Raw genomic sequence first — 22,911 nt, 5'->3', positions numbered from 1 at the left:
CGTTAGAAATGTATTTCTACATACTACAACTTTCATTAAGGGTACTTTCCCAAATTCCCAACTAATCAAGGATTTATGGCTACCCGAAGTAGGCCTATTAACCATTTTTGCAAAACGTTCAAACCTTCAGTTTTTTCCAATAAAACTCTAATGATATGAGTCCAAACTTAGTTCCAAGATACGGGGTGTTGCAGGTAGCGCCATATTATAGGGGAAACTCTGGCGAAATGTTTTTAGAATTCCCGAGTACTTTAACATTCGAGGACGAATGTTCTTAAGGGGGGAAGAATGTTACACCTCGAAAAATTTCCCGTTGGAACGCAAGTAAATGGATTAGTAATGCATGCAAATAGATGTGGACGATTAAAATGAGAAGTCTAAGAAATATGAAAAGTTGCAGATTTGAAATCTGCCCAGTGGTCGTAAAGTGCAAAATACGGACCGTAAATTGGTATACGGTCTGTAAACTGGCAGTCGTAAATTGCCATGCAAGGTTTCAACTTTCTGCCCAGTTGAGAAGTGGTAAAATACGACCAGGAGGACGGACCGTAAAGTGATTTACGGCCCGTAAACCATGGTCGTAAATCACCGTGTTGGCAGTCTGGGTTTTTTGGTTCTGTTATGGTTAAAGACGACCACGAGGGACGGTCCGTAAAATGGAATACGGACCGTAAACCTCCATGGACGACAACTGTTCACCCAGCCTAGATTTTTGCAAGTCATTAAATAAAGGGACCAACACTTGTTTTAATTCATTACAACATTACACCACTTCTCTCTAAAACCTCTCTCTACATTTATTATACAAGTTTTCAAGGACATTTGAGGATCAACAACATAAAACAAGGTGAATCAAGAGTAAGAACATCATCAAAGATCATCTAGGTCAAGAAATCCAAATGGAGAAAAACTAGGGTTTTGCTCAAAGTGGAGTATTATTAACCAAAGCTTGTTCCTACAACTTCTAAGGTAAGGTTCATGATTTTTACATGATGTTTAAGGTATTGAAGAGTTGAAATACATGGATTGTAGAAAATATGGTCAAGTAGGTCATGAATGATAAATAGTGACATTTTGAGGAATAGTTTGAATTGAATCATGAATGTTGTTGTATTGTGATATGAATGTATTATAAATGGTACTAAGATCATGAACTAGACATTTTAGACGAATGGACGAAGTTGGATGTTATGACCATAAATATGGGTGAATTAGAGGCAAATCAAGGAATCTAGATAATGTGGATAATGTGAATGACAAATGGCCATTGTTATGATATTAATGAAGGTATAGACGCTAGCATTGGAAGGAAGCGTGCAAGTGTAGAATAGTCTGACGAAAAGGTATGTAAGGCTAACCCTTCTTTCATAAGGCATGGTTCCTTGGCCAAACTCTTAAATCCTCTATATGAGTATGTTGTATTCAAATGATTGACACTCCGAGCTCATAAGCTCACGATCCTCGATATGTGCTACGATTGTACTACGCACCCCATATGACGAGTAAGCATAAGATATAGATGTAGCGAAAATGATGATGATAGTGATGACGATGATAATAATAATGATGCTAAAGGTGCCTACGGGCTATTATACTTACATGTGCCTATGAAGGGCTATAATGACACCCCGAGCTTATAACGCCGGGTAGGATATATGTATATTAATATGTATAAAGTATGTATACGATTACGAAACGCGCGCACACCTCTGCAGATGGTACAGATAGCCCTGAAGCCTTGGTAGGGCTAGGTATGAGTAACCTTGAGCCTTGGTTGGCCAAGTATGTATGAAACACCGATCCTAAGAGGTCGGGTATGCTATGTAAATGCTATGTATATGAAATGACTATGTATATAATATGAATATGAATGTGATAAGACTATGTATAAGAATACGAATAAGGACATGTATACGAATATGAGCACAAGTATGGTACGAGTACTATTATGGAATATGGATGATGACGTAGGTGTACTAATACGTATGAAAAATGGAAAGTCCTACGAAAGGCAGGTAAGTACTATGACGATGATATTATTGTCTCCCTCCTATGCTATTTCCTATGTTGTTCATTATGCTTATATATCGATGTTGATCATGCTTTACATACTCAGTACATTCTTCATACTGACGTCCTTTTGTTGTGGACGCTGCGTCATGCCCGCAGGTGCACAGGGAGACAGACTTGATCCATAGCTGCTTATTCAGAGATTGCATAGCAGAGCTCCATTTCTTTCGGAGCCGTAGCTTTTGGGTACTTATTCTTTTGTGTATGTAATTATGGGCATAGCGGGGTCCTGTCCCGCTCATGTGATATGTTATACTCTTCTTAGAGGCTCGTAGTCACGTGTATATGGTTAGATATGTCCGGCCTTGTCGGCCTATATTTTGTATGTCATTTTGTTGGCCTGGTCGGCCCATGTACATTGTTGTGGCACAGATGCCTATGATGATTAAAGATGTTGTCGTCCAATGGGACTAATTGATGAATGAATGGAAATGTATGTCTAATTACGTGGCTCACCTAGATGTAAGCATAAGAGTAAGCTAAGAGGGTGCCCGAGTGGGCTAGCACCGGGTGCTCGTCGCGACCCCCTAGTCGGGTCGTGACATTACTGTTGATGATAATATATAGAAGAGTGCAGTTTCTTGGTGATACAAGACTTAGTGTTGAGTTGTACTAGCTATATGAGGAAGTAAAGAAGGGCATAGACTTTTATGTTGGTTGAGACGGTTTGTATGATTCATGCCATGGTTGAGTTGATCCAAGTCTTGATATGACTTGTGGCTTTGTGACTTGTACCTTCACGATTGCTTTATTTTATTTGCATTTATTTACCACGTTTACACTCATTTATGCATTCATACACTCATACATGGTTCAGAAACGATTCATGAAAGACTTGTGGCATGATGCCTTGTGTTTGACATTGATATTGCCAATTGTTCATAGTCCATGCATACTAGTGAACTGGAATATGTTGAGACATACATTGTGATGTGAAATTAGTGAAGAAGTTAATATAATCTTCTTGTTGAACTTGATACTATTTGATACATGGTACTTGATGAATTGATCATTGAGAGTGATGTGACAGTGTTACTAGACATATGAAAAGACACATTTGATCGGGGGTGAGAATGTGGCCTAGTTGTGGGCTCATGGTCCGAGGTTCATTCTGAAAACGACAGATATATTGATATGGCCCGCGTCTGAGGTACTTTCCGGAGCGGAGGTTTATGCTCGGGTCCGAGGAGTGGATCCGGAACGAGTGGTACATGGACACCATGGGTCCCCTGCAGGTCATGACTACTGAGCTATGACATCAGTAGCATGTGTGTACAGTGTGTATTTGGCCAGTGCATTTCATTGCACATCCTCACATTTTATTCTGCACTATTATATGCTCGTTTGTTTCTAATTTTGGTTTGGATGTTGAATGTCTATTGTAATATAATGATGACCATTGACTGAGTTAAATTGTGGATTAGTGACCCTACCTAGGGAAGGAACTTGGACTTGTGATTATCAGGTGAGATTATTGAAACTTGACAGACTTGTGGTTTAGAAGCTTCATCTTAGGCTATGACTCTGTTATGGAATATTTCGTGACTTGGATTTGAGTATTACGTGCCTATCTGTTTATCTTATTGATTTTATACTTATATGCGTGAACTAATCTTAGTCGGCCTATGATGCTTACTGGTACATAGTGTTTGTACGGATACTACATTTCTGCACCCTTTTTGAGTGCAGATTGTGTTCTAGAGATTTCATCCAGATTACATCTCTAGCTTGAAGCTAGTTTGCTCGATCAGATCCGAGAGTGAGCTTCTATCCATGTCATGCCACCTGAAGATCTCTTTTTTCAGATGTCTATTTGTATTCCAGACATTATTTGTTATTATAGTTAAGATATACTTCATTCTTTAGACATCGTTGGTAGAGTCCTTGTACGATGACTTTCAGATCTTGGGGGTGTAATAGTTAAGACTTCTGCACTTATATCATTTATTAAGTATGACTTATTTTATTTATTTATTCATTCACATGATCATTGATTGTTTAGTATAAAGGATTAAAGAAGTTAAAGTTGACTAATGATTAATGGGTAAGGGTTCGCCTACTATTGATAATAAGGTAGGTACCCGCACGATCGGTAATTAGGGTCGTGACAACATCCAATATGACTTGTATAAAAGAACTCTCCATGCTTCCATATTCCTCTTGGTTATCATTTGAAAGGTCTTCCGTTAAACATGTATCGAGCGTGTTCCAAAATGATTAACCTTACTTCTTCTCACGAATAGTTCACATTGAAATATTTTCTCACGTTCCTTATCCTTCATCATGGTACTTTTCCCATTAAAGTTGAGTTGATTTCACTCCCTAATGGTGAAGCTTGTTTCCTTGATTTAAATGGCTTGTGTTATAGTACTTTCCGCACCTCGTATCTTTCTTGTCGATTGGAAAAAGGTTGTTCACTATGTTATTCTTCATGTTGAAGTTGAGCTAATGGTATTTTATTTAGTTGAGCCGATATTTATCACACTTATATAATCATTATTGAAGTACATCTCCTATTCTCCACATGGTGTTTCTTGAATTGAAAAGATAAAGAACGTAGCGACAATAACGATAGTCGGAGGGTAACGACGATGGGTCACTCCGACTCTTCTTATGATATCTCTTCTGAGGTTAGTCTTGCACTGCACTTATATATATATATATATATATATATATGTATTTATTTTCATTACCGAGCCGCGCTATAGTCAGCCGAGTAGGCACTTATATGTGCACCTAGACACGTTTCTTTCTTTACCGAGTCATATCGTAGACGACCGGGTAGGCACGTAGCTGTGCATTGCCACTGATCAGTTGGGCAGAGATGATGATGAGCTCACCCCACAGAGGGATATATATTATTATATGATATGGTATGTTATAAGCCTCCACAGCGAGGAATGATTTTTTACGAGCATACAGTTATATTCACGTTGTGGTTCTGTTTGCCCTCAGTGGCTTGTTTCAGAGTTCAGGTTGCCTCTATATCTCCCTTTTGTTACTCATATTTCTTATGCTTACACTTACCGTCCTACATATTCAGTACATATTTCGTACTGACGCCTTTTGTGTGTTGTGATCATGCCCACAGGTTCAGGTAGACGGATTGGTGTACCTTTCTCAGTAGGGTAGCAGAGTTCAGCAGGGATGTTCGCACTCCATTCTCCGGAGTTACTGGTCAGAGTCATCAAATAGGATGCATGCATGTATATACATATATTTAGATGAGGTTGGTACGGCGGGGCCCTCTCCCGACCAGTGGTTGCATTTTAGTACTCTTAGAGGCTTACAGACTGTCATTTAGTGTTGATGTGTTTTGTTCGCCTTGTCGGCCTCAGTTATGCATATATATGTTATTGGGCCTTGTCAGCTTATGATTTATATTATAGAGTTCAGATATCACGATTGGTTCACTAGGGCCTTCGGGTGCCGGCTGCCGGCCACATCCCCCAAGGTTGGGGTGTGACACATACAATGATAAGATAGAAAGGCATTCCAAATGTTGTAAATGACATATACTTACACATAGTTTAAAAAAAAGAAAATCAAAAGCATAGTAATTCATATGTTATACCGAACTCACAAAAGTAGGCTAGCCTCTATTTTTCAAATCCGTTTCCTCATGCTGGCTATGAGTATATGGGCATCCATACATGCTAACCAATTAATCTATGGTTATGAAACGTTAGAAAAAGAACAGACCAAAGTGATGGAAAATATATATGAGTTTGAGGCAATGAATTAATCATTTACTGTCACCGAATTGAAGGATGTTTATGGACATTAATTGGCTCCAAATATATAAGAATGTTTCCGTTTCTTTCCTCTAATAATGTTTCCGTTTCTTTCCTCTAATGAGCCGTTGTGTCTCTTAATATTATTCAGCAGTTGCCTTAAAAAGTCTTTTGTTAAGAGAGGTGACTTTTGGGATTTATGTAGCACATAATTAATTTTTTAGATGAGATAAAACCACAAAAAATGAGAAAATAGATAAATAGATTTTCTCATCATTGAGGCATGCCACATCACCTGGTCCATGTCTTGCCTTTATATATATATATATATATATATATATATATATAACAGAGACTTAATATCATTAAAATATTTATTCTGAATATTTCTATAAGAACGGTAGCTCAGCTCAATTCCATTCATACACCGTTATCACCATTGTCCATCAGTATCAACAACTTCCATTGCCGCCAACAATTAAAAATTACATGCAATTTCCCACCACCAACAACCACCATCCTCTGCCACAACTACCATCACTGTCACTCACTATAATTAATTATCACTACCACTAGCACTATTTACACTCATCAAGACCAACCACCATTACTACAACAACCACCAATCACCAGGTTATATCGCCAACAAGTCATTACTCACTACCACTATTAGCTATCAATATGATCCAAAACAACTATTAACCCCTACCACCAACAACCATCGTCAAACTCTACTACCAATCACCATCACTACTAGCTACAACCCCGCAACCCACCATTAATCAACTTCATCCCCAATCGGCATCCACAACCACCTCTGCTAGCCATCACCACCACCAACCACACATAATAATTAAAAAATATTTTATTCATATGTAATATTAGATTAATTTAGTATTTTATTAAATTTTATATTTATTAATTTCTAAATAAGGATAAATTTTATATATTCAGGTGTTAGAAAAACAAACTATCTTAATTATTTAGTATTCAGATCTTAATACAACATTTTAAAAATTCAAATGTGTAGTTGTATTAATTAAGACGACTTAATATTAATGATAACAAATGAGTCAAGGCTCCTTAGGTGGTAATAAACACGACATTTAAAAAAAAGAAAGTCAAATTCAAGAAATCAGCTTAAGCCAAATCAAATTATGAAGAAAAAGAAACCAGTAGTTTTAAATGCATCAGTTATTTTGTGCACCTAATAAAAAGGCTTAATGCCTTGAAGTTGACTGCATTACACCTGATTTCTAGCCATTTCCAGATTATTCAACATTAAACTATGTTAAAAATAACCCCCAATAGTGTTCCCATTAATAGTCAATAACCCGTGATTACTTTTGATATGTAATTCAATCATCTAACCAGTGTTTTAAAAGGCAGTTTCAGATTTCGCACCGGGGCTCGCTTTGTTGCGAAGCAATGGCAAAACGACCTGGGGCTCACGTGCGGGACTTAGTTCCTATAGGGCTTATGCCCTAAATTCCCGATTGTACGCCCTAAAAATGTCTAACGCCTAACGTTCGGGGCTTGACTAACACTTCTTACACAAATTATATGTTAAATTCATTAATTAAAATCGTTGACCCTCATACTTCTTTAACAAATGAATGATACTTAACAGTTTTAGTCTATAGGAATGAGAAGATTGGGTTTAACTCAAATATAAAGTCGTAATATTGTATATTTACTATTTGAGAACATCGTGAGGTTCAATATCACTTAATATTTCTTTTAAAATACATAGCTGAATGGTACATTTTCATTTGCCATTGGTCTTTTGTCTATGTATAAAAATTATCATATTTTATTATTTCGCTATTTGAAAGTAACTTTATTTTTATTTATGAAGGAGTTACGTTTTAATTATAATACTGATAAAGTTTATTGATTATTTGCTTATAGGGAGATAAAATGAATAATATGATAGTAAAGTTTTTGAAGAAATTGTGATTTTTTCATTGTTTGAAAGTTAAGATGTTAGAGTTGATTTGCATTTCATAATAGCTTTTATTTCATTGTATTGTTTATACTTGTAAAATTATTTTACATATATTTACAAGTTGTAAGTGGCGTATAATAGATTGCTTTGATTAGTTTTGTGCGAGAACGCGCGCGCGCGCGCGCGCGCGCGCACACACACACACACACACATATATATATATATATATATATATATATATATATATATATATAGAGAGAGAGAGAGAGAGAGAGAGAGAGAGAGAGAGAGAAGAGAGATTTCATTTATTTACAATTTTTTAATGTAATTTTACCTATTTAAAAATATTTATTGTAATTATATTATTTTATAAAATACTAAAAATTAAATACCCATGGGGCTTATGACCCGTGCCTCGGAGCTTACGCCTCGCCAAGGCATACGTAAAACCCCCCACCTTTTAAAACACCGCATCTAAGTAATATTAGCCTCTTTGAATAAGGAATAAGTTGACTCTCAATAATTGAAAAAACAAGGGACCATAGTGTTCTCCAGCTTTCTTTTGCCCTTCATTAATATTGTTTAATCCGCAACTGCCACACAATTATGAGGTCTACTCAACTACTAATACTTTCAGATCTTTGTAATCTCTATTTTCTTATGCAAGATTAGGCACATTCATTTTCCTCCAAGATAAATTTTAGTGCCATAAATAGGAAAAGAGGGTAAAGATTAGCTCTAGTAAAGCATAATTTTAATGCCATTTGTTCAACTATGACTGTCAAACTTTTCTGTTATTTCCTAATGAACCTGTTCCAAATAAGAGCCCTTGCAAGTATTTTCTCAACAACCAAGAACACCTAATTTTGTCCATGGCAATTACCTGCTTTCTTTTCATCCTCTTGGTGCAACTTTGCACCATATGCTATGGAAAATCCCTGCCCAAGTTCCCTGCCATCCTCATCTTTGGAGATTCTACAGTTGATACTGGCAACAACAATTACATCTCTACCATATTTCAAGGTAATCATCTCCCTTATGGCGAAAACTTCCCTGGCAGAATTGCAACTGGAAGATTTTCAGATGGAAAACTTGTTCCTGACTTTATGGCTTCCATGTTAGGCCTTAAAGAATATATTCCTCCTTTCCTACAACCATATCTTTCAAACCATGATCTTCTAACGGGGGTCAGCTTCGCATCTGCTGGCTCTGGATTTGATGACCTAACCACAGCAACATCTAAAGCAATCCCCATGTCCCAGCAAAAAAAATATTTTGAGCACTACATAGAGAAACTCCAGGGGATTATTGGAGAAGAGAAAGCTCAGAAACTTGTCAGTGCTGCTTTGTTTGTTATCAGTGCAGGGACTAACGATTTCATCTTCAATTTCTATGATATCCCAACAAGGAGGCATCAATTTAATATAACTGGATATCAAGATTTTTTGCAGAGTCTACTCCAAAACTTTGTTGAGGTAATATAATTGACACTCTATATCAATATATATAATCCTATTGTGAGAAAAAGAAGATCATTTGCTGTACATAGTCTCATTGTTAGATTATGCTTTCAGGATCTATATAATCTTGGATGTCGTAAGATGCTTGTTGCTGGGCTTCCTCCTGTTGGTTGTCTTCCAATACAAATAACTGCAAAGTCCCTATTTTTGAGGAAGTGCATTAAAGAGGAGAACTTTGATGCTCAATCCTATAATGCGAAACTTGCTAGGCTGCTAAAAGAAATACAAGCAGCACTTTTAGGAAGCAAAATTTTGTATTCAGATGCATATCATCCCTTCATGCACATGATCAAGCATCCAAAAAAATATGGTAGGCTTCCACTCCCCTCAACTAAGCAATACACAACAAAAATATATGTATATGTATAAATGAAGAGATAGCATCACCTTCACTCATTTAAAAGATCTGAACTGCTCGATTTTACAGGATTCGTGAAAACTAGACGTGGTTGTTGCGGCAGCGGCACATATGAAGCAGGTCCATTCTGTAACAAACACCGTCCTATCTGTAAAAATGCTTCGAAATACTTGTTTTGGGACAGTATACATCCTGGTGAATCGGCCTACCGGTATCTTTCCAATATGGCAATGAAGAAACTATTGCATCATAAGATATCACATAACAAATCTCATTAATAGACTTATACAAACATCAAGTTCCTTCTAAGCACTGAGGAACTGAAAACAGACAAAAATTGTATCGAAGCATGACCTGCTGCTGAAATTTTCTATTAGGATATTCTTATTAAATATTGATATGAATGAAGTCTGCATGCTTAAGTAAGATTAAAGAATTGCTTAGAAGAAGGTTTGTTTCTTGTCTGGTAAGATATTGACTTCTCATCAGAGAAGGTTTAGTTTTGATCTATTGCTTAAGATTGGAATACAGATGGACGACCAAAGTTATGTTCATTTCTAGAAATAGTAATTACCCATAGAACCACAAATTTCTTCCCACTCAAGCAAGCCAGTCCAACAAACTAATAACACCTAAGATAATGACACTACATTCCAACAGTTTTCGTATGGTTTCTATTAGTCTGTACAATAAGTATTAGAGGACACGATATGTAATGGCCATAATGACTATCATTACATCAACATTTACAAAATTTCTAATAGCTAAACTAGAATACATATATGGTACAAGAGATACATTCACTTGCTCAAAGACTTTGCTCTCACTTCCTCCCACTGTTCCCCTGAAACAACTCAGTAATTCGAGTTTCAAGATCCTCCACACTAAACTTGATATACATCTCTGCGTGACTCCCACAATCGGGATTATTCTGAAACCTTCTAATAAAGTAGTGGTATGATAGAGACAAACTCCCTGCTACAGAAATCCTTAAATCCTCCGTTGGTTGCTCACCAAAGATTATCCAAGTTGATTGAGTTTTACATATTTAGTCAAAGTAGGAATTGAATAAATTAAGCTGTTCTTTCAAAGACCTAGTACGCGACATAGTATTATCATCAACCTTCAGAGCTCCCAAAACCTTACTCCACAAACTTTGCTAATAATTTACATGATACTGCCTAACTTTGGTTGCTGGTTTTCATATCCAATCATCACCTAAAAGCAATCCCAACGCACTATCTTTAACCTTCTGAATAATATATCTTTGTTATTCATCATAAAAACATCCAACAAAGCAGAGTCCTTGTACAACTTTGATTTTGCTTCTTGATTACTTCTCAAGCAACTCCATAATCCATGCCATTTGAACACCTAACCAGTAGGAATTTTGCCAAACTCAAGTACCGACAAATTTAAGGTTTACAACCACCCTTGTAAAACCTAAGAAAATGTTCCAAACAGTCTCGCCTCTACTCTGTTAACGGTCGACAATTCCAAACTTCTAGGTCCACTTCAATGACTCTGCCCAGTCAAGGAAGTCCCTACAACCCAGTAACACCTATTACACAATTCTAACAAAGGTAAATAGATGGAACCACAACCAGAACATAACTATTGTAACCAAAAAAAAAATTAATGATAAATCTTGATTAGTTCGGGTTCTTCATCGATGTGTAGTTGGCTCTCTAGAGACTAATGTGTTGACTGTTAGTGTTAGTTTGTGTTATTGATGGGGAAGTATGAGAAGAGGTTTGGTAAATATATTTTCAGTTATTAAAATGATTGGGCGTGATTAAAAAAGTACCTATTCCTAAAAGGTTTAAATTAAAAGATGTCTATTCCTAAAGGGTTCAACTCTGTTGATTTGAACAGATACTTAGGTATTATAAATATTTAATTATTCCAAATGAAAAGAACAATCAGATTTCTCTTAATCTATTTTACTTCCACTATAAATCACAATATTTTATTCTTATGGAAAATTTAAGTTAATTGCTGAAACTTGAATTTCATAGACTTTGTAAAATTCTGGAGGAATTTTGCCACCATTCCTGCAGCAACGAAATGAGAGGCTTAAATTTCTTAAGCACATAGATTACTCTATCAAAGACTGATTATTTCTTCCCCACTTCTAAAACCTATTTTTGTAACAATCTTAATGAATTTAAGAAAAACTATTGTTCCGCTGCCGGGATATGAACCCCGATTCCTGATCGTCTCTTTCATCAACATGGGAATTGTCAGTGCTACATCAGTAAAGATAGACGGCAAATATGAATCTTTTGAGACATCAATGAGTTATTGTTGATGGTTGGTTAAAATATACTCCCTCCGTCCCAAAAAGATTGTCTTAATTTGACTTGGTACAGAGTTTAAGAAATAAAGGAACACTTTTGAAATGTGTAGTCCAAAACAAGTTTTAGATATTTGTGTGGCTGTAAATCATTTGATGAAGTTAAATTGTTTCGAAATATAGAAAGGCGTCAATATTTTTGAGACATACTAAAAAGGAAAGGAATATAATCTTTTTTGCATGGAGAGAGTATATATTATTTGTCTCGATTGAGAAGACGAACAGATCACACGGCATGTTGATGCTTACTGGAAGTATACCTTTGGTGGCAGTTGGCCTCTCTGGTTCAAAAGGAAATCTAAAGAAAAAGATCAATCAGATGGGTCATTATTCGAAGTATGTGCAAAGAGAATTTGTGGTAAACTTTATCACAAGAAAAAAAAAATCAATCACATATGTTGTCTGTCTATTGTTTTAATGGCTTTGAGGATTTTTTTTTAAAGTACTATTTGTTAGAAAGGAAAAGAAAAATTATCATCAAAATTTTGTAAAGGTCCTGTGCAAACGGAGGCACCGCACGTTTGAAAATGCAACTGTCTCCAAAAGGTGCCTTCTCAAGGTCGTTTGAGAATTATTATGAGAACGAACTTGTGGAACAGAATAGTGACTAAAACGGGTAAATCTAAGTTTTTGCAATGGAGACATTTTACGAGGAGCAATGATCATCTAATGATTTGGTCCAAGTGGTTATGGGATTTAAATTATTCCATTCACGATTTGTATTATCCTGGGAAATATTTCTCGAATATCAGCAAAATATGTCCATAGAAGAGTTGCTAGTTTGATTCATGATCAAGACACACAACGGAATCATAAGTTGGCAGTATAATCGGGTTCCACTTTCTTCACTCAACTTGCTTATTTATATATTTCTACCCCTGTAATTGTGATTCAAATTATTCATTATGTAATGATCTCAAAATATATTCTATGTGCATACCATGAAAATTGATTAGTTGTTATACAATTTGGTAGAATGCATGAAATATGTGAATGATTATTTTCAAAGGCATGAAGTACACTTACAATGATACTTGAGAAGTTTATTCTTGAGATCATGAAATAGTACAAATATATTGGTATGGATAGCGAAGATATAAATATGTCTGTTTGATTAGAACAAAAGATCAAATTATTGATATATAAGGGTTACAAAGGATTAGTAGAAAAGCCACTGAAAAAGAAATTAAAATCCTACAAAGTGATCGAGGAGGTAAAATACTTTCCAATGAAGGATTTTTATTAAAATTTAAGAATTTCTAATCGGAATGTAACCCATGATAATACTACAACGATCATTGATAATGTAGTAAGCCAGAATGATACTACGGTAATTGTGAATAAGAGTGTATTAACTTTGGACAATATGTAGTATGTAACTTGTCTCTTCTTTGTGCAAAGAAGAGAGGTTGGATCTCTTATTGAATCTAGTAGGAGTGAAAGACTTACTGATAATAAGATTTTAAATTCTGATTTTTATTTCTTCTCAAGCAAATTATGTTTTAGTTGAAGGAAGTACATATAAATTATTAAATGCAATACTATTGTCTTCAATCTGGATGAGGATCAAAAGACGCAAAGAAATGGCTTCAGATTGTGTTTCCTGAAACAAGAAGAAAAGTGTTGTTACGCCTCGTACTTTTATATGTTGAGTTTCGTCGTGAGTTAATCGACGTAGATTGAGAAAGCAAAATTTTCATCGAGGTCATGAGAGATTAGACATGATCATCCTATGTATATGAGAGTTTATAATTGTCACACCCTAATGCCCTAGGGTGTGATGGGCACCCGACCCCATGTCCGGAGCCGAGCGAACCCATAGATTCTTATTACGCACATAATTTCTTCGGACTCTGGAAATCAAATAAAAGTAAAATACATATTAAGCTTCCGAAATCTTTCTTTTATCGTTCTCAAAACTTATCAAAATCTGTAATTATACAAAATTTATTACATAACACAGATCGACATATCGGCTGATGGAGCCGCTTACAGACTGACAACCAATACCCACGACGTTGTCTGCAAAGTCTCTAACATCAGTCTAGAAAGCATATCATACAAACTCTGACTCAGCAACACTCCAGGAACAAATAGAGCTTGCCATCTCCACTGGGACATCTTCTATTATAGCTTCAACTCATCTGGGTGTACCTGCGCGGCATGAAACGCAGCCCCCGAAGAAAGTGGGTCAGTACGGAATATGTACTGAGTATGTAAAGCATGAAATACAAAAAACAGATCCATAATCGAAACAAGCAGTACAAGGGTGAGTACATTATCCAGAATTCCAAATACTTATTTTCCAAACGCGAATCATGTATCCGAAGAAGTACAGATCCAAAATACCAGAACACCAGAATATCAAGATGCTTGTTTTTCCAGACACAAAACATAGATGCCAATGTGATACGTAATATAATAATGCCGCAGAACGTACGGCCCGATCCATATAATACATCACATGTGCAAATAACGTGTCGCGGCCCTCGAGTGAGGGACTCGGTAGATAGAATCATGTATGTCAACATCGTATATCACATATGCATAACGTGTCCTGGCCCTCGAACGAGGGACTCGGTAGATAAAATCATGCATGTCACATCAAATATCATGTATGCATGTAACGTGTCCCGGCCTGCCAGTGAGGGACTCGGTGGATAACATGTCCCGGCCCTTCAGTAAGGGACTCGGTAGAAGGGATCCGGTCCGGATCTGGCGCCATCATCATATAACGTGTCCCGGCCCTCTACTGGTGGGTCTCGGTGAACAATGCAATGGAATACGCACGAGAACATATCCTGGCCCGGGACTCAGTGAACAGACATACAGAGACTTGCACGAACAGAGTAGTGCGAAACCACATACAAATATATCAAGACTCGATATATACATACACATACCGACCTTTGAAGGATCATAAACATATTTCAAGTTAATCGGAGTTAGTATGTGAAAGTTACGGACATTTTTACCATAGAGCTTTTACGAACGTTTCAAGCAAATCCAATATCCTTTACAAACGTTGGTGACATTAAAAACTTACAGAACTCTTTTAGAACAAACTATTTATTCTCATCTCATTATTCGATCATATAATAAGCTTGATCATATCAGACATACTTATATCAGAAGTGAATCAGAATCATAGGCAACCTCGGGAACATATCGAACAGAGTCTCAGAATCACGGATACATATCAAACCATATGAAGTAACTTATTCATTTAGTGATCATACAATAGACTCAACCATACGAAACATACTCATGACAAAAGAGAATAGGCATCATAACCAAACTCGGAATCAAGGAGTAGAATTACCCCGAGGTGCGTGTCATGTCATACCTTACTTAGCTCTAGGACATGCCAAAAGAAAGAAAGGATAAGCCTTACATACCTGTGCCACGCCTTATTAGCTACGCTTATTTATCCAAACTTGTTAGTCTACATTCAAGAAAGTTGACATAATCATTAGATTCATCGGCATATACTAGTCTTATTCTTTCAAATGAATTCATTTATATTCTGCCGAAATTTCGGCAGCATTTCCCCTGTAAATACACCATCCCCGAGAATCTAACTCGGTCAATTTCACAACAACAAATCCGAGAATGGAACTCGGCCACATTATCAACAATAATACCAACAATTATATTCAATCCAACCGCATACGATCAAGCCAATATGGTTGCTCACATATTCAAGTATTAATCCAAAACCATTCGAACGATACTCACGAATACTTCAAGCAACTCACACAATATTTTAAACGGCCTAGCCAACTTACAACATAGTCCGAAATCTTCCAACTTCAACCAGGACAACAACAACACATTTTCCTTATTCTAGATTCATAAACTATATCAAAATTCACATGTTACAATACCGTCCATACAATTATAAGAATTCATGCTAGTGTCGCATTAACCTCTTCAACAATCCTACAACGATTACAACTTCATTTCAAGCCATCAAACTTTCATTCTCATCGTAGAATCCACATCAACAACAACTAGAATATCAAATGAAATCAATTCACCATAACTTACCAAAACAATCCCTTATTCGGCCACAACAACAACATACATATTTTCATGAATTTTCATCTATTTCTATACATTACAACAACAATCTAAATACTAAGTAAAATTAATCCATTCTTTCTACACCACACCACTTCCATTCAGCCAACACATATACACACATATTTCATGAATTTAATCCTTTTCTACACACTTCAACATACATAAATCATCCATAACATATAAAAGGAAATTAATTCTTACCTTTTTCCTTCAACTTCTTCACTTGACCATGGTTATGAACTTGCAAGAATAGATATTTTTCTTGCTCCAATAGGTACTCCACTTTGCTAGGGACCTTCCAATTAGTAGGAAAATAATTTTTGAACAATTTTTTCTCAAGGTTCTTGTTGGGGTGCACATGGCCGAATGGCCTTCAACTTGGGGCTTCTCCAAGTTTCTTGATTTTTCTTAAGGAAAGAAGATGAGAAATGTGTCTTATTGATCCTTCTTTTTCCATCATTTATCCTTATTTGTTTTTAAGTCCCTCAAATAAAAGTTATGGACACATGGGTCTTCTCCCCTTTTCTAGAATTTTCTTAAAATAACAAATACATCCACTTGTCTTGTTGTATAAACTTTGGTCCCTTAAGTAAGAACATGGACACATGGCTATGGGTGGGGCCCACTTTTTATGTCACATGGCCAAAGTGACATTTCAAGAATTTTCTTGAACACTTTGTGAAATTCCCATTTTACCCCTAGCCTTTCCACAATATTACCATAAACTCTTTTGTGAATTTCCATTTTTACCCTTAACCTTTCTCAATATTTCCATCCCAATAATACTCATAATAACTTGTATTTTAGAATAACCTTGGAAAATGGTCTTGCCCTTAACTTCTCGCAATTATCTCGAATTATCCGAACGTACAAAATGCAGGATATAACAATAATCATATTTGGTATGTGTTGGGAAGGTTGGACATCAAATGAATCGGAAAGAATAAGTTTCGTCGAAAGTCGGCAAGTTTGAGAATGTTATAACCCGTACTTTGGGGTAAGACTAAGGGTGCTTAACATGCTAATAAGATAATTTCATGAGGTATTTTAGTCGTATGATAGTCGTGTGTTAATTTTTGAAGTCAAGTGAGCTGTAAAATAAAAGTCGACAAAAGTCGTCACAAGTTACGTTCATAAGTTTACTTATATTTGGGTCAAATGCCACTGAGCTTTTCTCCCAATCTACTTGTATTTTTGGGGTGATCCACCTATCAAATTAAAGGTCTACGAGTCTAGTTTCTAACACATTTAACCGTTCATCAATATGACATCGTAGTAGAGAGATATTCACGTTTTCGCGAGACTGCGCAGACAGACCCTTTGGGACCCACTTGAGGCGGTGGCCGGCCTTATGACGTTTTAAAAGAGCTCTAAGGCTCATTTTTTATCATTTGAAGACCAAAATTCGTCTCCACACCCTTTAAACCCTCTTAAACAGATTCATGACGGTCCAAGAGAAAATCCAAGTGATTATATCCAAATTCAACCTCAAAAGTTAACCTTGGTAAGGAAGGACACCTCTATAGGGTTGTGTTGTGTTTAAGGGTGATTGGAAGTTGAATCAGCAAGGTATTTCAAATAGTATTTACTGTTTAAGGTAATTTTAACATCCCTTTGATTGTGCTTAAGCTTAATTCCATGTTGGTGAGATTGTTTATAGCAAAATACTACAAGATAGCATTGAAATAGCCTATGATATGGCTACTGTTTCGTTGGGCTGTTTGGAGGTGATAAATATGATTTGTGATGGCTGGAAATTATGGAATATAACATGATTATGATATGGTTTCTGTTGTTATTCATTTATATATGTTTATCAAGTGAATTGGTGAAAGAAACATATGAAACTTGAGATTGCAAGTGAAGATTAAAATGTTAGGCGTGTGGACTGTTTTGAAAGTTGCTCTTATGAAATTTAAGTGGCTGGGAATTATGTTAAATAAATTGTATATGGTACTATTAGTATGATTATATTGGTTTACATGTCTGTTACACTCCATAATAATCCGTGTAACTTGTATTAAAACAAGAAAGAATGAGTTAAGAAGGTTCAGGAAAGTTAATCGAGTTAGTAAGAATATCGTTATATATGGTTTCCTTAAGTATCCCAAGGTGACACGGTTACCTAAAGGATTTGAAATCTCTCTATGAGTATGTATATAAGTATGTATATGTATGTATAAGAGGTTACATGAGGTTGGAAGAGGATTAGAAGTTAAACGAAATGAATCGGAACAACTTCAATAAAATCTCGGACCAGATTTTTAGCCCATATTGTTGGAGGCATATCTCCTTGTATATGAGGAGTTTTAAGGCATTTCAAAAGCCTAAAATTAAATTCATCGAGTCTAGTTTGCAACGCAACAAACCGCTCATCAAAATTATATCGGGATAAGGAGATATGGGCGATGCAAGTTGGTCTGAGTGGGGATTAAGACTTTAACTTCCGGTTTCGTTTCAAGTCACAATTTACTTACAAATTTCGTTTGGTATAGAAGCATTAATGGAGATTAGGGATTAATTAACCATGATTGGATTATTAAGTGTGGATTTATATTTAGTGGTGGGGAATTATTATTATATGGATATAAAAGAGAGGGGAGACACATAAATTCATGAAATATGAGTCATATTCTTGGACAATTGATAGTGGGAGGTATTATTAAACAAAAATCTGATCTTGAAGGGGGACATTCTTGGTGGACACGTGAGGGAGCTTATGCTGCCCATAAACATCATCTTGGATGATTAAAACAAGTCATTTATCACCATATCATCTTCCACCAACTAGAACTTAGAGAGAGAAACTCTCAAGCCCTAGAAAGAGAAAGAGAGCCACGGCTATGGCAGCTCCTCCACCACCAAAAAAATCAGTTTTCTTCCTCAAATCAACTCCTCATCTAGTGTACAAGAACGTGTAGTAGTTGTTGAAAAGAAACAAGGAGGTGTAACACCTCAATAGGGTTGAAGATTCGGCCAAAGTGAAGAACAAGTTGTAAGGTAAGAATGTTTATTGTTCTTGTGTTGCATGATGATTTGAATGTATAGTTCATGAATGTTGTTATTGGATTGTTGTTGTGGTTGAAGTAAGGGGTTGAGCCGTGAGCTTGGGGAAGCCATGGTTGGTTTCATTTTGTAAGTATTGTTGGTGAATTGAATGGGTGTCAACATATGTAAATGAACAAAGATTGTAGAAGTTGGTTTATGATGTTGTATGTTGGTATTGGACTGTTTTGTGAGGGAGTTAGTGAACTGTTTTTACTTGATATTTTAATTGTTATTATCATGAATTTCATGATGGAAATGAAGGTGTTTAATGGTTGGAGTTGAAACTAAAGTCGTTTGTGAGTTGTTGTAAGGATTATAGAAATGACGATGTAGTTTAGTTGTGTATGAATTGATGTTGTATTTGTCGTGTGGATAGCTGGTCATAACCTACTGAAAATATATGAAAAGAAGGCATGAAATAATGTGTAAGAATCATAGGTGGTTTGCTTAGTATGTTCGTAAATGTTTGCAAGAATTCCGAACATTGTTTAGGGACTGTTTTGGACATGTTATTGGACTGTTTTGGACATGTTGTGGTAATGGACTGTTTTCTAAAAAGTTTAAATGAGCCATGTGTTGTAGGCTTTAATGGAATCATGTTTAATCTCCTTGTACATGTATTGGAAATGGATTGAATGTGTTGTGGTTTGGATGAATGGATGAAAATCATGAAGTTGTTATAGTTGTGTTGAAGCCGTGTAAAGGGGCTGTTTTAGGGGAAATTATGGACTGTTTTGTGCCAAGTTTTGATTGTTGTTGTTATGAACATTGTGGTATATTGTATGTATGTGGAATATGTGAATTTAGGTGTTAAAGAAACAAATCAAATTGAAATACGCAAGCAGTCCAAAACAGTGGACTGTTTTAAGGTTAGAAGCAAATTAGTGAATGTTGAATATTGATTGTTGCTATGAACGTGTAGTGAAAGTGAAGCTTAATGATTCAAGTTGAAATTGAAATGGTTTGTGGGCTGTTATAAGAATAAATATGATGCTGAAACAGTTCCGATAATCGCATAAGTAATGTTGTAAACGTGTTGTTGTCGTTGTAATTGAAGTTGGAAAATTGCGAAATAGAAATTGTAGTGTTGTGTGTGTTGTTTGGCCGTGAGTATGGGACAGTTTTGAATGATGTATGGACTGTCCAAAGTCCCTTAAATCATGTTTATACAAGTTTGGATTGATACATGAAAGAATGACTAGCAATATTAGCTTGTAGCACTAGTTGGTTTGAATGCGAACGAAACGTCGTCTAAATGTTAGAAAGGGATTGTGAGTGTCAAAATACGTATCGAATTCCCTCGTAAACTAATCATAGCTTGTGATATCTTGATATAGGATAAGTACCATTGGGCAGCAAGTACAAGTTATTATACGACTAAACGCTAAAGGTATGTAAAGCCTATTCCTTCTTCTTTTGGCATGTCCTAGACGTAAGTGTGAAACGATATGAACCTTGGGGTAAATTCTATTCTCTAGTTTCATGTATGACTTATGATTCTATATTTCATTAAGGTTATTGTCATGTGCCTACAATATGATTGACTAATGAATAATGCATGAAAGTTCCTATACTTAAAGAATTGCACAACTAGAGACATACTTAACTTTCAAAAGCTATACCATGTTGAAGCGATATACGTACATGAAATCTGAAACGTTTCTTGTAATAGTTTGTATGAGACTTAAGATGAACTGAGTATGAATATTATTTTTACACTTTAGAGCTGGTTAGTTGCTTATCCATTGAGTCTCAAAAAGATGAATTGCATATATGTGGTTGCCTATTATTCTGCTCGTGCTTACCGCTATATCCTTCACTGAGTCCCGGGCCAGGACACGTTCTCGTGCGCATATTTACTATATTAATCACCGAGTCCCTCACTAGAGGGCCGGGACACGTTATATATATATATATATATATATATATATATATGTATATGATGATATGATGACATGATGATATGGAGATGGTGGCCAGGAGGGCATATTCTCTATTACCGAGTCCCTTATTAAAGGGCCGGGACACGTCTATGTTTATGTTTATGATGCTATGATTTTAATTACCGAGTCCCTCATTAAAGGGTCGGGACACGACTATGTTTATGTTTATGATGCTATGATTTTAATTACCGAGTCCCTCATTAAAGGGTCGAGACACGTTATATATGTTATATACAGAATGATTTTGCAACTTTGATTACAAAACTCTATAACGATATTGATATGAGAATGATACAGATGAAATATGTCCAAAGGCAAGTTTTATGAATTTCTGATTGTTGCATTGGGTCCTACATACTTTGTCTCCTTATGAGTCTATTACTACATTTCATGCTTTACATGCTCAGTACATATTCCGTACTGACCCCCATTCTTCGGGGGGCTGCGTTCATGCCCGCAGGTACAGACGCTCGTTTTGGAGATCCGCCAGCTTAGGACACTATTTCAGCTATTTTGGACTGCTCCTTTGTTCCGGAGCTAGCTTGTGGTATAACTCCCTTATGTTGTATTCGTATGTGTTTATTTCGGTATGGCGGGGCCCTGTCCCGCCACATAACACGGTCATTACTCTTAGAGGTCTGTGAACATCGGTGTGGGTCTGTTTGTAGTTGTTGATGCGTTTTAGGTCTATGACTTATGTTTGGGGCGTACCCATTCGTAATGGCAGCCTTGTCGGCTTGCATATATATGTATGTTTGGTATTTTGTATATCGTGGTAGCCTTGTCGGCTTGCGTAGTAATATATATATCTATGTGGTTATTTAAAAGTGCAACTCCTCAGGAGACAGGTGCCTAAGACACACAAAACTTTGACAGATTTAAAATAACTCCCTATCTTTTTATACAAATGAGATCATGACATGCTAATTGTAAATGACTATAGTTAACAGATAATATGAGTGTCCAATTCGGGCACGAGTCACGGCCTACGGGGTTGGGTCGTGACAATGTCAAGTTTATTGAGGAAATTGCTAACTAGAAAAGGAAATGGCTATAAAGCATTTCGAAGTTGTCCGTAGTCATATTATCTTGTGTTGGACTATTTTGGGTAACTTTGAAATTGAGTTGAAGGCTGGAAATCCTTTAAAAAGTATTGTTAGTACACTAGATATATTACTATGTTCAAGAATGAATGACAACGGGGTTGAAGGGTGTTAAAGGGAATCCAATCCGAGCTTGTCGCTCGTCGTGAGATATTCATGACCTGTTGTTGACACATATTATGCCTTGTTGTTGATTGTTGTCATTGTTGTTGGCCTGTTTGGTGACCTTTAGTGGTCTATTGGATGTAGTATAATTAGGGGAGTTGCTGCCCATTTTCTTGTAGGAAATATGGTTAGCAAAATGTGATGGTTACAACATTTATAACGATGACAGTATCGTTTTACTTATTGTAGACGCAAGAAGATTGTGTGAGTTTGGTAGTTTGATTGAAGAAGAGATTATAAGGTATTTTAAGGCTATCCCTTTTATTCTTTTGGCATGAATCATATGAGAAAGAACGAACGAACAAGCGTTATCCATAACGATTCCATTCTTAGGAAGCTAGAAAGCTTATGTTTCCTTAGACTCCTGATAATTTTATTGTTTTATGCTTATGATTATTGAATTGACCTCATGATCATAGATCCAGTAGAGGTAAGAGATATTGATGATGTTAGATCCATAGTGACAGTCGGAGGTTACCGACTCTACGTCACTCTGAAAGGCTCAGATGTCATCTTTATGAGTCCTTCATGCATTTATATATATGTACAAATATTTTCTCACACCACGCCATGCTATAGT

At 36.2% G+C, this 22,911-nt stretch overlaps 1 protein-coding gene across 1 annotated transcript; it reads left to right on the top strand.

Annotated features, from left to right (window-relative positions):
- Positions 1-8,353: 8,353 nt before the first annotated feature.
- On the top strand, positions 8,354-10,056 carry LOC132638467 (GDSL esterase/lipase At2g30220-like). The gene is made up of 3 exons (XM_060355333.1): positions 8,354-9,227; positions 9,327-9,582; positions 9,700-10,056. The coding sequence occupies exons 1-3, from the start codon at positions 8,625-8,627 to the stop codon at positions 9,906-9,908; spliced, it is 1,068 nt and encodes a 355-aa protein (XP_060211316.1). The 5' UTR covers positions 8,354-8,624; the 3' UTR covers positions 9,909-10,056.
- The last annotated feature ends 12,855 nt before the right edge of the window (positions 10,057-22,911 follow it).

This window comes from Lycium barbarum, chromosome 4 (genome assembly GCF_019175385.1).
Source record: "Lycium barbarum isolate Lr01 chromosome 4, ASM1917538v2, whole genome shotgun sequence".
Taxonomy (NCBI): domain Eukaryota; kingdom Viridiplantae; phylum Streptophyta; class Magnoliopsida; order Solanales; family Solanaceae; genus Lycium; species Lycium barbarum.
The sequence above is the reverse complement of the archived record's forward strand: the minus strand, read 5'-3'. Positions and strand labels throughout refer to the sequence as shown.